Source organism: Nicotiana attenuata, unplaced genomic scaffold (assembly GCF_001879085.1).
Source record: "Nicotiana attenuata strain UT unplaced genomic scaffold, NIATTr2, whole genome shotgun sequence".
Classification (NCBI taxonomy): domain Eukaryota; kingdom Viridiplantae; phylum Streptophyta; class Magnoliopsida; order Solanales; family Solanaceae; genus Nicotiana; species Nicotiana attenuata.
Window position 1 is genome coordinate 521,697 of NW_017670440.1, and position 14,537 is coordinate 536,233.

A 14,537-nucleotide genomic window follows, 5' to 3' on the forward strand; every position below is an offset into this window, starting at 1 on the left:
ATGTCCCGTCACCAGGAAAGGGAAAAAGAAGGCGAATGAAGAGACTCCTCTTAAACAAGAGAGGACCTTAATGTTCGTCGAGATGAAGGTGAATGGCAAGCCCATTCGGGCTATGATAGACACGGGTGCTACCCACAACTACTTAGCCTCGACTCAGGTGGAGCGCCTTGGACTAGTTGTAGGGAAAGGTAAAGGTAGCGTCAAGGTTATCAACTCACCTCCCCAGCCAGTGGGTGGAATAGCTAAAGAAGTACCGGTGAAGCTTGGGTCTTACGAAGGAAAATTCAACCTGCGAGTGGTGATCATAGATGACTTCGAGTTGATTGTTGGGCTGGAATTCCTAAGGCAAACCAACACCATGCCTGTACCATTTGCAGACATGCTACTGATGATGGGTACCAATAGGGCCAAGCCCTGCATTATCCCGTGCCTGCCCATGAAGATGGCCGTTGAGAACATCTCGGCCTTGCAGTTGAAGAAGGGGGTCAAAAGGAATGAACCTACGTTCCTGGCAACCCTCTGCATTGAAGATATAGAACGCTCCTCGGGTCCCATTCCTGAACCCGTGAAGGAGTTACTACTGGAGTTTGAAGATGTCATGCCACAAGACATGCCAAAGCGGCTCCCGCCTAGGCGCACTGTGGACCATGAAATTGAGTTGGTGCCGGGCGCGAAGCCACCTGCCCGGGCGCCTTACAGAATGTCACAACCCGAACTCACCGAGCTTCGGAGACAATTGACGGAAATGCTAGATACAGGGATCATTGTACCCTCCAAGTCCCCATATGGGTCCCCTGTTCTATTCCAAAAGAAACATGATGGCAGCCTGCGACTCTGTGTGGATTATCGAGCTCTAAACAAAATCACCGTGAAGAACAAGTACCCTATTCCCCTAATGGCGGACTTGTTTGATAGACTGGGTGGTGCTACAGTGTTCACCAAGATAGATCTGAAGACAGGTTATTGGCAAGTTCGGATTGCAGAGGGTGATGAACACAAGACGACTTGTGTGACAAGATATGGGTCGTACGACTTCCTGGTCATGCCATTCGGCTTGACCAACGCCCCTGCTACGTTTTGCACTCTCATGAACCAAGTCTTCCGAGAGTACATCGACGAATTTGTGGTGGTCTACTTAGATGACATTGTGGTATATAGCCAGACATTGGAAGAACACCTAGTACACTTGCGGAAGGTCCTAGCTCGGTTGCGGGAACATGAACTATATGCAAAGTTATCCAAGTGCTCCTTTGCTCAGAAGCAAATTGATTTCCTCGGACATGTCATCGAGGAAGGACGCATCAAAATGGACCAGCAGAAAATCCAGGCCATCACAGATTGGCCGACACCTAAGGATGTCCACGCCTTGAGGGCGTTCCTTGGCCTATGCAACTTCTACCGGCGGTTTGTGAAGAACTACTCACTTATCGCAGTGCCATTGACAGAACTCCTCAAAAAGGTCACACCTTGGGATTGGGGACCAAGGAGAGCAGAGGCCTTCAACGCATTAAAAGCGGCTATGTCTAGTAGCCCCGTCTTGGCCCTTCCTGATTTGGCCAAGCCGTTCGAGGTACAAACAGATGCTTCTGACTATGCACTCGGCGGAGTCCTGCTACAAGAAGGGCACCCTGTAGCGTACGAGAGTCGGAAGCTGAAGGATGCAGAGCGGCGCTATGCCGCCCATGAGAAAGAATTATTGGCTGTCGTCCACTGCTTGCGCCTCTGGAGGCACTATCTACTGGGAACCCCGTTCGTGGTCAAGACAGACAACACAGCTGTTAGCCATTTCATGACCCAGCCGAAGCTGAACGGTCGACAGGCCAGGTGGCAGGAACTCCTAGCTGAATTCCACTTCAACTTGGAGTATCGCAGTGGAAAGACCAATCATGTTGCTGATGCGCTCAGTCGGAGAGCTGATCTAGCATCGGTGTGCCTACTCGCCACCCTAAGGGGGCACATCCATCAAGGACCAAATACGGGATCTACTCTTCAAGGATCCTGCTGCTCAGTATTTGGTTGATTTGGTAGGACAGGGCAAGACTCGCCAGTTCTACATGGAAGATGGGTTTCTGAAATTAAAAGGGAACCGACTTTATGTTCCTAAAGGAGGAGATTTGCGGACGACTCTTCTAGCGGAATGTCATGATACTCTGTGGGCCGGCCATCCCGGTGAAGAATGCACCATGGCGTTACTTCGTCGTGCCTATTATTGGCCTCAAATGGACGATGATGTCGCTCAGTATGTGANGGGACAAAGCCCAAGCGAAACATCAAAATACGACACAAATCCCGAAATTGCCAAAACCGACCCCCGGGACCACATCTCGGAATTTANTAATTTTTACATCAACGGATTCCTTATCTCCCCACGAGTTTATACATATCAAAAGTTCTGAAATCCGACCTCAAATGGTCCATCAAATCCTCAATCAAAGGTCTCCAATACTAAGCCCTAATTTTCCCAATTTTCACCCTTAATTTCCGTAATTTCTAGCTTTAATCCATGAAATAATAGCATAGGAACGAGTATTAGATCCAAATTCCTTACCTCAATGAAGTTCCCTTGAAATTCCTCTCTCATCGCCCAAAAAGCTCCAAAGCCGAGATAAAAATGGTGAAATTTACAAAAATTCGCGAAGGCCACAATTTATACTTTCTGCCCAGACATTTTAGCATCTGCGGCCCAATACCCGCTTCTGCGGTACCGCATATGCGGTTCTTCCGCTTCTGCGAAAATAACTTAACGTCCCATTACCGCACCTGCGATCCCATACCCGCATTTGCGACTTCGCAGATGCGGTCCTCTTAGCCGCTTCTGCGGTTCCTGCCCCTAACACACAAGTCAACATCTGGTTGACTTTTTCAACCTAAACTCACTCCAAAGAGACTAAGTGTCTCAAACCTTACCAAAATCATTCCAAATTCGATCCGACCAATCCGATACCACCTAACACGGATAAACGAAGCATAAAGACAACAGAGATATAAAATAGTGGAGGAGGTATTGCTACCGAAGGAGATCAATGATCAACCTACAAAAAAAAGACAACAAATTTTGTAAAAATAAATCAAGAAGGTCAGAATTCAAAAATAGAAGAGAAAGAATCGAAGGAAAAGTTAAAATGGATGATCTAGTTGCAAGTGGTGCACCACTGAAAGAGGATGGTGTTTTACAAGAAAAATTACTTGATAGTCAAGATGAGCCTAGTAATGAAGAAGTATAATAATACACTAAGAGAAAGTTTCTGATGATCTACTCAAGATTGAGGCAGAACTAGCTTGGGATCCAGAACCACAATAACTCATGATTACAAATATCGAAAATGGAATAAATTTTGTGCCATTATTCGAGATTTCATGTTTCAAGGAGTATGACGAAATGTTTATTGATGTCATTACTCTAAAACCTATAGGATGGCTAATTGGAATTGAATGGGTGTACAAGGCCAACCACAAGGCAACTAGACTACTGGAGAAGTAGATGATTTCATAGTAAAAGAAAAATATGTTATTGATATTTTGAATGGATCTATCATAGGTAAAGCCAAATCAACTATGATCAGTTTTGAAGAGAAGATGAAATTGACTAAGGATTGCGCTTCTAATTTTGTTGATGCAACATATTTTAGAAAATTGATGAGGGCCTAAAGTATTTGACTTCTACAAGGTTTGATGTTACTCGTGGCATGCTCAAGTTTGAAGATCTTGGTTTAAGGAAGACCGTTGGAAACTAAACCGAGATTATTTAGTATTCTTAAGCTGTCTGGGATTTGGTATTTGTTACTCTATTTAATTCTATCTAATTAGGATTCACAGTCGAAACCATGTAGGAGTAGATTTTCTATATTCTAGTCAAGTTTGATTTGTAGTATTATAAATGAATAATTAACCCAAATAGCCGCTCACCAATTATTTAAACTAAGAATCGCCGGTGGAGGTATAATATATGCATAATTTATATATTATATGTGTATAATCAATGTATAATCTATGTATATGGCTAAAAAAAAGTAAACAAAGAATATGAACGGCTATTTGTGTAAAAAACGGTGTAGCTACATAGTTTCTAAGATGGAGAGGTAGCTTCGATGTAGAGATATTCAAGAATTTATAAGTGAATAAAAAATCCCCGTTCTCTATCTAGTTTGATAATTTTTTTCTACATAGCCTTTATTGAATTTTTTACTTGTGGCTAAATTATTTGTCGGGGTATTTCAATCCTTCATTAGCTAAAGAAGAATATACAAAATAAAAAAATATCTGAAGACAACAAAAGAAAAACTAATAACTAATATATGGAGATAATGAAAACCTCTGTTTTTGTGTCTACTTTTTGTAGGAGTAGAATGTTGGGGAAAAGACAAAAAATGACAAGGATTAAAAATTGGCATAAGTTGCATTAATTTTAAGAAATTTAACTAAAATGTGCAATTTGATTAGATTTTCAAAAGATGGTAAAAAAATGACTAAATATTGCATGAGTTAGTGGCCTCCAATTTGTATCGAATGGCAAAGATTTTGCAGACAATTAAATTTGTATTTCTGGAGGTCATCATAAACTTCCACAATAAAATTGACACAATACGAATAATTTTGTGAAAGTTAGAACAAACGCCATAAATTGAAAATATAGTGGAGGTCTTTTACAACCCCCACAAATAAACCACTACAAAAAGAATTATTCTGTAGGGGTTGACGCAAACGCCACAAAACAAATGTATAGTGGGAGTTTCTTATAACTCCCATAAATTAACCGCCACAATTTAGCAAATTTTTTGTAGTGACAGGTTTTGGAAAAGAGTTTTAACCCTTAAAACATGTGTTATTTTATAAATGCATAAGCTTTTCCACCTACGGGAAGAAGAACAAGGTGAGCGAGAATCTAAGCCTTTTTCCTAGAAATTTTGCCCACACGAAATTGTTATTTTCGGATATATTTTGGGTAATACAGCAGAAGACCGTGGAACATTCGGGAATCATGATCGTGCTGACGGTGGAGATTTCATTGAGTTGCCGTGGAACTGGAGGCTCACGTGATAGAAGAGATTTGTTCACGCTTCAAGAGGTAACCCGTACAAGACCCCGAATATACTAGTTGTCTGGATTACGTGTGTTTTTGATACTGGAATTGCTTCCGCCGCTTATGATAATTCATCAACATAAATATTCAATACACGGCTCAAATAGTGATTAGAAAACGTTGCTGCAGTTCTCATTTATAGCATATATTTATAGTACAATGTACATGTGTAGATAGCTACAAGAGATGAGCATTACACGATATGATAAAGATAAGCCTAAGTAGAATACCACCGTAGGCTCCAAGCAGGAGCGGATTTGTAGTCCAAATTATGGTGCACGTCAGCCCATGATCTCTTCGTCAAATTATGTATTTTATGTATATATTTGCTGGAATTGATCTAATATTTTTTGCCGACTCCTATGCTCCAAACAGTTGAATGGTACATTTGGTTGAAATGGTATATTTGGTTGAATACTAGTAAGTTATTTATCCAAACGAATAGAGATCAATTCTCACTTGATACTTTCTTTTTTCTTCTTTCATTAGTGGTGCCAATATTCTAAAAATCTCAGATCCGCCTTTGGCTCCAAGCCACGGAGACATGTACTAGGATACTCTAACAGTACTAATCATATATCAGGTTGCAAACTCGGATAAGGTTAAGCTTAAATGTTGAACCATTTTGAATTCATCTGATTCAAGATTTATGCTTATACTGCAGTGTTGTAGTATTAGTTTCAAAAGGCAAAATGCTCCGTTAAGAATTAGAACTGGTGTAAATTTTCACGTAGTGTTCTGTATATTTGACCAAAATTCTACAGAAAGAAGAAGATGAATATCGTCGATATGTAGCGCATTTAGCAACATCAAATTAAACTGGAATATACACTTTTGGCTATTAAAAACATTGATTCTTTGTTGTTAAGATACTGGAAATTACACTACTTAGTGCTTCAGGGAGGAATTCTGTTGCATGTAGTCTTCTTAAGTACAAGGTGGACTTGACGTAACTGGTAGTGTAGCTTGTCCATTCTTTTCTGTTGCTAGAGAATCCTTCAAAATTTCTGCTTCTTTACTTTTACCCCATAGAAGAATATACAAGCCAATAATAACCAAAATTGACCCCAATATGCTGTTAAAGTAAGAAAATCTATTTAGTAATAATAATATCCAACAATTCTTTTTTAAGTCAAGAAATTGTTGTAGAAAAGAAGTTCCAACCTTCCAAGATGAATTTGTTCATGAAGTATGCAGATGTCAATAACAGCAGCAAATATCTGAATAAAGGGACTAAATGCAGAAGTGAAAACTGCACCCTTTTTCTTGACACACCATGACATGACCACATAGCATAACCCTGATCCCACTATTCCCTGTTACACAAATAGCCGGTTAGATTCATTGTTTACTTTTTCTAGCCGGTATACATAGATTATACATGGATTATACACAGTTATACACATATTATTCAAGAAGTATACATATATTATACATATGTCGGCTATTTTTAGTTTAAGAGATTAGGTGGGCGGCTGTTTCTATTCTAACTTTAATATCTTGAATAAAAAACAGGAGATTACTCACGGCGTATATGACACTTGAGATCTCTAAACTTCCTTTCAGAAACCAAGTTGATGTGTTTCTATCAATGACAAGGCTCAATATAGCAGATTGAATGGCTCCAAGTAATGACATTATTGCTGTGCTAGAATACTGATAAGGATATTCCTTCCCTATCTTAGCTTGTATGAGGAACCACGACGACCAAACGAGGCTTCCAGCAAATAGAAACGACGAACCAACAATCCAATTCTTTGTGCTGTGGTTCACTTCATGTGCTTCTGATGCCGGCTTGCTTATCAGTGGCATTCCTTTGTATAACGTAAGTATTAAGGCTCCCCCAAGACAACATAAGGTTCCTAACGCCTTAGCTCTCCCGCTTTTGCATTTAATTGTTATTTTCTCTTGCCTGCAAAAATTTTACAGGTTAATCGTTCATGCATATTGATTTGATGATTACATAAAGAACCAATTGTGCAGTAGTTGTTTGTGCTTACCCGAGTAGCAATGCCATAACGAATGTGTTGATGGGAACCATATTAATGAAAGCACAGCTAAATGTTGTTGAGGTGTACTTCAGCCCGATTAGGAAGAAATACTGAGTGAGTGTACCCCTGAAAACAACAATCTTTCTCAAACTTTGTTGTCACAGGAAAGTGAATACCAACAACAACAACAGACCTTACCCCTACAAGGTAGAGAGGCTGTTTACGATAGAAGGAAGTGAATACCATAATCTTTTAATTATGCAAACAAATGAGATGAAGATACTTTAGCATATATAATGAGCAGAAAACTGACCCGAGAAGTGCACTGAAGAACAGAGAACAAACAACGCGACCTGTTAAATTTGATATGAAATTCCTGCAAAGGAAAGGGAATAAAATCTTTTTGTTAAATAGTAGCAGGTATGGAATTATTAAACTCTTCTAATCAGAACACAAATGTGTAAAAAGCCATACCTTTCCAGTAAACATGCAATGGGAGTTAAGAAAATCGCGGCGATTGAGAACCTGTATGTAGCTATCACCAATTGGCTCATTCCTCCACTGAGTACTTTTTTGAATAGCGCGTTTACGACAGCCAGAGCAAATTCAACAAATATCATTGCAGCTACTGGTTTCCATTTCTGAAAGAAACTCATTGCTGCAATATAACGATCTTTGTATTACTACAAAACTCCTGTTTTTAAGGTTTTAGTTTCCCTTGCTTTGTAAGCCACATTTGGTGCATATATCATGAGCTCCAACATATATAGTAAAACATCAGGAAACAATGTGAATATGAGATTGATTCTCCTAACATCACATCATTGTTTTTTTTTTTGCAAATATGACCATGTTTATAATGTTCTTGAGGCTACTTTCCACAACTTTTTAATTGAATCGTTCCTATGGAGATTGTTCGAATCGCTTTGTTTGTTAATATTCTATATATCATCAGCTGATGACCTCAGAAATTATATGCATGTTTCATGTTCTCCATTTGAGTAATGAGTTTGACTCTTGAAGACTAGAACCACTATTATTTTTCCACCACAAAGGCATTGTATAATTTACTAATAAAAATTTTGAGCATATCAGAAAGTGGATGCAGATACAATTAAGCATTACTTTAAGCATCTTATCCTTCTCCTTTTGGAAATAAAGACCGGTTTCTCTTGTTTTTATGTGTTAATATATTTGGAAAGTGGGAGAAGAACAATATGTCTAATCTTCTAAAGCTAATTCTATTGGTTTGAAGCTGCTAGAGACTTGCAATGGAACTTCTGTATTACTCTGAACCTCTGATATTTTGGGTTAATAATGAACAGTGCTGCTAGTATAAGTGCTTTTTACTTCTTTGAAGGCCATAGCTAACTACCAACACAAAGCTTTGCAAGATCAAGATTTGTCATATAGGACATGTTCCATTTTGCAATTTGCATGTTGTTTGATGGTACATGACCATATGGAGTCCCATCATTTATTTTAGTTAGAACAACTCATGGGCGGCTTTCCAGCCATGCCCCATGACCCCTTGGGCGCGCCCCGTGGCGTCCTAGCGAACCTCCCAATGCCTAGCGCCACGGACGGCCCCGTGGTCTTGGCCGCGCCAAGTGACAAGCGCGCAGGTGCCTCTGTCGCCCCACCGATATTCCTCGCGAGCACCAAGCCGCAGGCAGAAGCCAACAGCGCCGCGCGCGCAGACCGTGATGCCAACGACATTGCTGCTGACAACGGACCTGCTGCTGCCTTATAGAAAACTAAGTCATTTTCATTGTAACTATAGAGTAGTTTTATTTCATGTACTTCCATTATGTTTCTCTAGCTTAATCAAGTCTAGTCTTGTAACTTTGGATTTTTTTTTAAGTACTATTAGGGGGGATCAAGCAATCAAAACTTTCTAGCAAGCAAGCAATTCTCTGTACTGGTGTCTCTCCCCCTCGACACCGCGTTGCTTTTCTGTAATAGCTTTCATTAATGAAATCAAGCTTTCTTTCATTCTGAATTCGCATTTCTGTTCTCTCAATTGCTCTTGATATTGGTTTTCCCGTACGGCACTGACAATCTCGTCTAGCGTACGGAGGGGACCTCAGTTGGCGGACAGCAACTGCACTGACATCAGTTGCCTAGCCTTACGTTGCCCTTCCAAGGAATCTCAGGAAGGCGCCGCGTAACAGTATGTACGTTCAGGGTTCGTGGCAGGTGGAATGTGGCAGGTGGAATGCTCGCTAAGTGCCCGTCATTGCCGTCCAATGTTGGTTATGACAACCTTGATTGCTTTAGGTAGAACATCATATGTATATATGTTCAGGGTTCGCTTGGCAGGGAGAATACTCGCTAAGTGCTTGTTACAACCGTCTAATGTTGGTCATGACGAACCTGTTTACTTTAGTTAGAATAGCATATACATGTATGTTCAAGGTTCACTTGGGAGTAGAATGCTCACTTAGTGTCCGTTAAAACCGTCCAATGTTGGTGATGAATAACTTGATTACTTTAGTTAAGAAAATATGTATGTACATTTAGGGGGTTCGGTTGGCGGGTAGAATACTCGCTAAGTGCCTGTCAAAACCGTCCAATGTAATTAGTCGCCATGACAAACCTGATTACTTTAGTTAGAACAACATTTTATGTACATTCACGGTTCGCTTGACGGATAAAATGCTCGCTAAGTGCCTGTCACAACCGTCAAATGTTGGTCATGCTAATCCGCTTCATTACTTTAGTTAGAACAACATATATATGTATGTTCAGGGTTCGCTNCATTCTGAATTCTCATTTCTGTTCTCTCAATTGCTCTTGACATTGGTTTTCCCGTACGACACTGACAATCTTGTCTAGCGTACGGAGGGGACCTCAGTTGGCGGACAACAACTGCACTGACATCAGTTGCCTAGCCTTACGTTGCCCTTCCAAGGAATCTCAGGAAGGCGCCGCGTAACATTAAGCATGCTGGTAATTTTCCTTCATTATTTTTAGGGATAATGTCAGAGATTTTCCCTCCTTTTCCACTTTATCACAATGGTGTCGCTTGTGGTTTACAATATTACGCTTACTTCCCTTATTTTAATTTTTCTATACAATCCTTTTAACTTATTTATCTTTGACACAAAATAATTATAAGTTGACGAATTTTCACTTTTAAACTCTTTTTATTGACTAATTTAGTGAATCTTTTTTTCAAAAATATTGCTTATTATACTCAAAAGGCAGAATGACTTTCTGGCCACTTAAACTTGTAGGGTTTTTAAAAGCCGATACATGAACTTTCAACTCTCCCATTTGAACACACTACTAGAAATCTGGTAAAATCCGACCAAAATAACCGACCAACTTTGGTCGGTAATGGCCAATAACTGTCCAAAATGCGACCATTTACGTGTGGACGGTATTTTGAAGGTCGAAAAAACATACCGACCAAAGTTGGTCGGAAATTACCGACCAACCTTGGTCGGTATGCTCTACACGACCATCTGACAATTTAATGGATTACCGACCAAAATTTATCGGAATATTATTTTTATTAATTTAATTTAACCGACCAAGCTTGTCGGTGTATTAAATTTATTAATTTTAATTACCGACCAAAGTTGGTTGGTATTGAAAAATATTTTTATTTAAAATTATTAAAATTTAAGAAAATCGACCAACTTTGGTCGGTAAACTGGACTGGGTAGGCAGAAAACCGACCAAATTTTGTTGGTAATGTTGAATTCTGGGAATTCATTGTACATTAACCGACCAACATTGGTCGGTAAACTTCAATTTAATTTTTTTAATTAGTAACCGACCAAGGTTTGTCGGTTTTCTGGGTTTAATTTTGCAGAAAATGCCTGTTTTGGTAGCTACACCACCTGCCAAATCAAAACAGCATACCAATACCCCCAATTCAACTCTAACAACCACCAAATCACTACAAATCCAACCAAAAAGCCCAACAACAACAACAACAACCAAACATCCAATAAATACTTTAAAACTAACAAATAAAAGTCCAATTGAACATAATAATCCAAAATCAAGTTAAAACTAATTACAACAAGTTCAAAATCGTTCAATCTAATTCAAAACTTGTTCTATTATTCTAGTTCAAAGTATATAAAAGTATTATTCAAGGGGTTTTCTACAATATCATCATCACTGTCTGATGAACTTTCATCTACAAGACGGTATAGAGAACGGTCTTGTGGAGGACGGGAAGAACGATCGCGAGGAGGATGGGAGGAACGATCACGAGGGGGACGGGAGGAACGATCACGTGGAGGTCGATCCTCTGGCGATGACTCACGAGGTCGGGGCAACGGAAAAGCTCCAGTAGATAGGAGAGTTTTGATCTGAGCTTGCATACCAAGGAATTGAGCATCTCTAAGCCTTTCTCTTTCCTTGGCAGCTTCTAGCTCGGATATAAGCTTTGTCACTGTCTCCCGCATAGCTGAGAAGCTCTTCGTATTAAGTTCCTCGCCTTTCGAGGAAGTCCCTATTCCTTGCATTCCACACCTATAGCGATGGAATTTTTTCGTAGGAAGCCCGTATACCTTCCCCATTTTGGACCACCAAAAGCTTCCAACCATATTCTTTGAGCATCCTCGTCCGAAGGTTGGCTTGGCTCGCCCTATTCACCAGATGGATGACTACGAATGAATTACTCCACGTTACTTTGATAGCGACCCTACATTATTCTAAATTAAATTAGTATTTAAAAATTCTTATAAAAGTAAATTAGAACACTTAAAGAAAATTGAAAGCTTACATATGCAGTCTCTGCCCGGCCCTCGACCCACCTATCTCCATCCCCCTCTTTCTTCTTCTTTACAATATGCGTCTCTTTGAATAGCTCATCATTGCTTATTGGACGCCCATACTTTTTTTCCCGAAAACAAATTAATTTAGTTAATAAATATAATTGATATACTTAGAAAAGTAAAATAATTTAAGCAATTACCAATCTTATTGTCCCCGAGCTGATCGCACTTCTAGTGTGCAAGGAGCCTCTTTTCTCGGATGCGCGAGCTTTCTTTCCTTTTTCGCTCCTCTCTAAGAAATCCGCAGTGTTCCATTGCCTTAACAAATCATTCCATAAATCCTCAAGACACCAGCCATGCCTCTTGTTCTTCTTTCTAGCATCCGAGAAATTATCCACCAATCTCTTGCGAGTATTATGAAAATTTGCAGCCACTTTCGCGCTATAGCAGTCTTTCCATACACACTTTCTCTGCATTTTAAAAGTCAAATATTAGATGGAAACATCATAAATATAAATTATTAAACTACTTAAAAGAACATTAATACCTTAAATTGATTTAAATTTGCTCCTTCAGTGAGAATGGGAAATCAGTCCAAGCCGCATAAGGGCCATCACAAATCTTTCTGATGGCATTGGTGATTATCTTCGTAATCTGCTTACCCCGCCTGAACCTGCAATTTAACAATAAAATACATGAATATCTTAGTAAAAACATTACAAAACAATAGACACAAAAATAACAAATAACTCTTACCCATCACCCTCAGGGACTATGATGATCCTGCCATAGCGATCATAATGCGCTACCTCTGGATCATCATCCTCAGCATGTGTGTCAGAGGCATGTGTAGATGGTGTAGGGAGATCAGAACTACTGCTTCGCAAGCGAAGGCCTAAAATAGATGGAGTCGATGATGAAGATGGTTTGGATCCCTGTGACTGCAACATAGCTGGATGCGACCCAAGTGGCTGTGATACTGATGGTTATGACCCGAGTGGTTGTGACATGGATGGATGCGATCCATGTGGTTGTAATATGTAGGGATGTGATCCACATGGATGTGATGCAGATGGCTGCGATCCACGTGGCCGTGAGGCAGTTGGACTGTATATCGGACGTATAGTCCTATGGCCCTATGATGGAGACCTGGTGTCAGGATGAAGGTGTAGGGCTCGTGATGCTGTGGCAACTCAGAATAGCTGTGTGGTGGAGGATAAGACATAGGCATCTCTGAAGAGGATGGAAAACAGGGAGTATTATTATCTACCCTCCTCTTTCCCTTCCTAGCCTTTTCTCGTCCCCGAGAACTAGTAGGGTCATTGTTACCTTGACCCTTGCCTGCCATCTGCATAATATAATACATATTCAGATTAAAACATAAAAGAAACTAGCTATAAAATGAGATTTCTTTAAAAAAACCAACTTTTTAATCCTCGTCGGCGTATTGTTCCTCGTCCGAGAATTCTTCATCCTCACTTGTTTTCATCATTGATTCTTCGTCCTCATTTTCTATAAATTTATATCAACTTCATCCAATATGCGTTCAGGATGTTTCAAATCATTTTCTAACTGATCGTCCACTATTTGATGAACACTGGAGATATCATTTTGATATGCAACATCTAACACATTCTCGATTTCTCCCTACCTACAGGCTTAGTTTTTATTACAACCCACCAATCGGACATATTCCGCCGCAATGGATAAGGAGCATAATACACTTGCCTAATGTTATGTGCAATTATGAAAGGATTGTGGCGATAATACTCCCTCGTATGATTAACCTCAATTATGTTGTATTGGTGGTGTACTCTTGTACCTCTTGGTGGATTTGTGTCAAACCACTTGCATCTAAAGAGAATCAATTTTTTATATGGCCAACCTGTATATTCGAGTTGTAATATTTCTTTGACCACACCATAATAATTAATATCTCCAACTTGCTTGAACCCACACCCTGCTGTTGTTGCTATTTTTATTTTTAGAGCAACGCTCTGTATGAAACTTATAACCATTCACTATGTACTTAGACATTGTTGTGACCTGAAGCCCAGGTCCCCAAGATATATCTTTCAAAAATTGATTTACACAATTATTTGAATTATTTACCTACATAGTGTTAAAAAAATTTCATAGGTTAGCATAATCGAATATATATATATATATATATATATATATATATATATATATATATATATATATATATATATATACACACATATATATATCAAATCTCGTATATACAGCATCATGGCCAAATTGGCCCACGAAGTGACAGTGACACATCAAATATTTTCAGTGTCTCGACCCTAGTTCTCCCCGTGAACCGTCGTGGTGGCACCTAGGCTCTACGACTAGGTAAGCCTAATAATTGCGGATAAAGGAACAAAAACATAAAAAGGCTATCAACTAATAAGTAAATTTAATCAAGGAAATACGATGCCGCTCGGCATATACAATAATCACATCCGAATAGTACATAAACTCTCCCAAAATCCGGAATGTCATAAGTCACAAGCTAAAGAAAGAAACACCACTCCCGTACTCCAAAATCTAATAAAAGAAGAAAATACAAGAAGGGTTGACATGGGGTGGAATAGATAGGGACTTCGAGATCTGCGGACGCGGCAGATATACCTTGAAGTCTCTACAGTCGTCTCGTCTCAGTGGTAAAGCAACTGATGTGAGGTACCTGGATCTGCACACGAAAAGCATGTGTAGGAA

The 14,537-nt window shown here is 39.6% G+C and overlaps 1 protein-coding gene across 1 annotated transcript; it reads right to left on the minus strand.

The window, feature by feature from the left end:
• Window positions 1-5,851: 5,851 nt before the first annotated feature.
• LOC109239445 (WAT1-related protein At3g30340-like) lies at window positions 5,852-7,890 on the minus strand. Its single transcript, XM_019406013.1, has 6 exons — window positions 7,546-7,890; window positions 7,385-7,447; window positions 7,081-7,197; window positions 6,608-6,992; window positions 6,245-6,396; window positions 5,852-6,155 (listed from the first exon to the last, which is right to left on the minus strand). Exons 1-6 carry the CDS (start codon window positions 7,725-7,727, stop codon window positions 6,008-6,010), a joined length of 1,047 nt encoding a protein of 348 aa, XP_019261558.1. The 5' UTR covers window positions 7,728-7,890; the 3' UTR covers window positions 5,852-6,007.
• Between the last annotated feature and the right edge of the window lie 6,647 nt (window positions 7,891-14,537).